This window comes from Fukomys damarensis, unplaced genomic scaffold, assembly GCF_012274545.1.
Source record: "Fukomys damarensis isolate Sample0158 unplaced genomic scaffold, DMR_v1.0_HiC HiC_scaffold_31, whole genome shotgun sequence".
NCBI lineage: Eukaryota > Metazoa > Chordata > Mammalia > Rodentia > Bathyergidae > Fukomys > Fukomys damarensis.
Genome location: NW_022900943.1, coordinates 25,564,042 through 25,566,073, shown reverse-complemented (window position 1 = coordinate 25,566,073; position 2,032 = coordinate 25,564,042). Strand labels below are relative to the sequence as shown.

Here is a 2,032-nt window from a genome sequence, read left to right as displayed (position 1 = left end):
TCTCCAAAATAAAAAACAAAGACCAAAAGCTAAAAAAAAAAAATCAACACAACATATGTGCAAAAGACTGTGCAAGAATCCAAACCGGGGGTAGCTTCTTTGAAAAATACTAAACAGGGCTTGGTGGTACAGCAGTAAACCCAGCACTTGGGAAGTTAAGGCAGAAGATCTCAAATTCAAGGGTAGCCTGGGCTACACCGAGACTATTAAAAAAAAAAAAAATACTAAGCAAAGTAGGCATCACTTAAACATACACTGGATTGTAACTTGTCCGGGAATTTTTTTTTTTGTTTTTCTTTTTTTTTGGTACCAGGGATCAAACTCCGGCCTTTGCACTTTCAAGACAGGCGGCAGAACCACCGAGCTAAAATCCCCAGCCCTGGAAAAATATTTTAATAAGAATTAGACAAAGTCAACAGAGTTCAAGAACAAGGTTCTGGGGCTGCGGATTTAGCTCAGGGGTTCTGGTGCCTGACTTGAAGAGCAAGGAGCCGAGTTTGATCCCCAGTACCACAAGAAAAAAAAAAAGAACAAGGTTCACTGTTGGTGCTTATTTACACTAGCTGATCAGTTACCCTGATTTGATCAGTGTATACACCTTGTATACATATACTGAAATATCTTATTGTGCCCCATAAATAAGAACTATATAATTATCACGTCAATCCAAATATTAAAAATCAACTGCAGTGAACCTTTCCATAAGTAAAGGGTAATATTTCCCTGTCACAGAATCACCTTCATTGGCTTCAGGGATTTCAGGGCCTACCTTTGCACATGCTAAGCAAGCCTGTTCTAACGCCATGCTACACCCAAGTCCCAGAATCATCTTTGAACTGGTTCCAGTACTGTATTTTTCTTATGGCTACATTCCTTGAAAAATACACCCATAAAAGTTTGTAACCGAAATCATTAGCTTTTTTAAAAACACTTGTAGCCAAAGAACACATCCTTTGTGATCCAGTAAGTTTTTTCCAAAATGCAGAATTCAGCTGTTTTTATGCTTCACAGCTACCCTATTTCACAAAACAGACATAATTGAACAGAAGAGAATATAAAATAGTAAGTCGCAGATTATTAGGCTAAATTTTTCCCAAGAATTTTTTTTTGGGGGGGGTACTGGGATTGAACCAGACCTTGCTGGCAGCGGAACCGCTGAGCTATATGCCCCGCCCAAGACTTTTATTTTCATTATAACTATGTGCATGTACTTGGTGGTTTTGTAAAATGTATTTTTCACTGTAGGTGACAGTCCAAAAGTTTGAAAGCTGCTTGAATCTTTACCATTCAACTAAATCAACAAGACACCTAAAAGATACCTGCCTCCCAGGTTACAGGGCAATGGAGGACAAAAATCCTCCCGGGCAATAAATAATCATTGTTTCGTTTTTTGGTACCTGGTACCTGAGATCGAACTCGGGTCCTTGCCCTTGCAAGGCAGGTGGCGGAACCACTGAACTAAGTCCCCGGCCCAATAAATAATCATTGTATTACTGATGCCCATTGCCATTATAATCAATCCCATAACAATATAATTATAATTGCATAACAAACTACACCGGGAACAAGCTAACTTGGAAGACTCCAAAACACAGCCACGGGCGAGGGGGGACCTATGGGAGCCGTTTCCACAAATCCTGCAGGGGCTCTCACCTAAAATGAACTAATAACAGAAACAAATAAGCCCGGCTCTCAGGCAGGGTGAGCTCTTCAAAAAGCACGCGGTCCTTTCCCTCTCCCGTGTTAGAGCCTCTGTTCTCAGCACACAGAGGCGGCTCTGTCCCCGGACAGCGCGGCTCGGTCCAACAACAGATAACTGTGAAACACTTGGCTTCGTTCCGCCGCTGCCACTCTCGCCCTCCTCACAGTCTGCAGGGAGCGGGGAGAGGCTGGGGCTGGGGCTCGGCGGGCAGGGACAGGGGCTGTGGCCCAGGAGGATGGCATCTTCCCGCGGCTCCACCGCAGTCCACCAGACTGCAGCACACACTCGAACGCTTCAGGAGACGCGCAGGCTGAAAGGCCCTGGGGCGGG

General features: G+C 44.1%; 1 protein-coding gene across 1 annotated transcript in view; it reads right to left on the bottom strand.

The window, feature by feature from the left end:
• The window catches only part of Psat1 (phosphoserine aminotransferase 1), a 22,652-nt gene extending 20,708 nt beyond the window's left edge, over positions 1-1,944 (bottom strand). Inside the window, exon 1 of the mRNA XM_010641467.1 lies at positions 1,768-1,944. Within this exon, the coding sequence (XP_010639769.1) occupies positions 1,768-1,944 (177 nt within the window). The remainder of the gene's footprint in view (positions 1-1,767) is intronic.
• Positions 1,945-2,032: the final 88 nt, after the last annotated feature.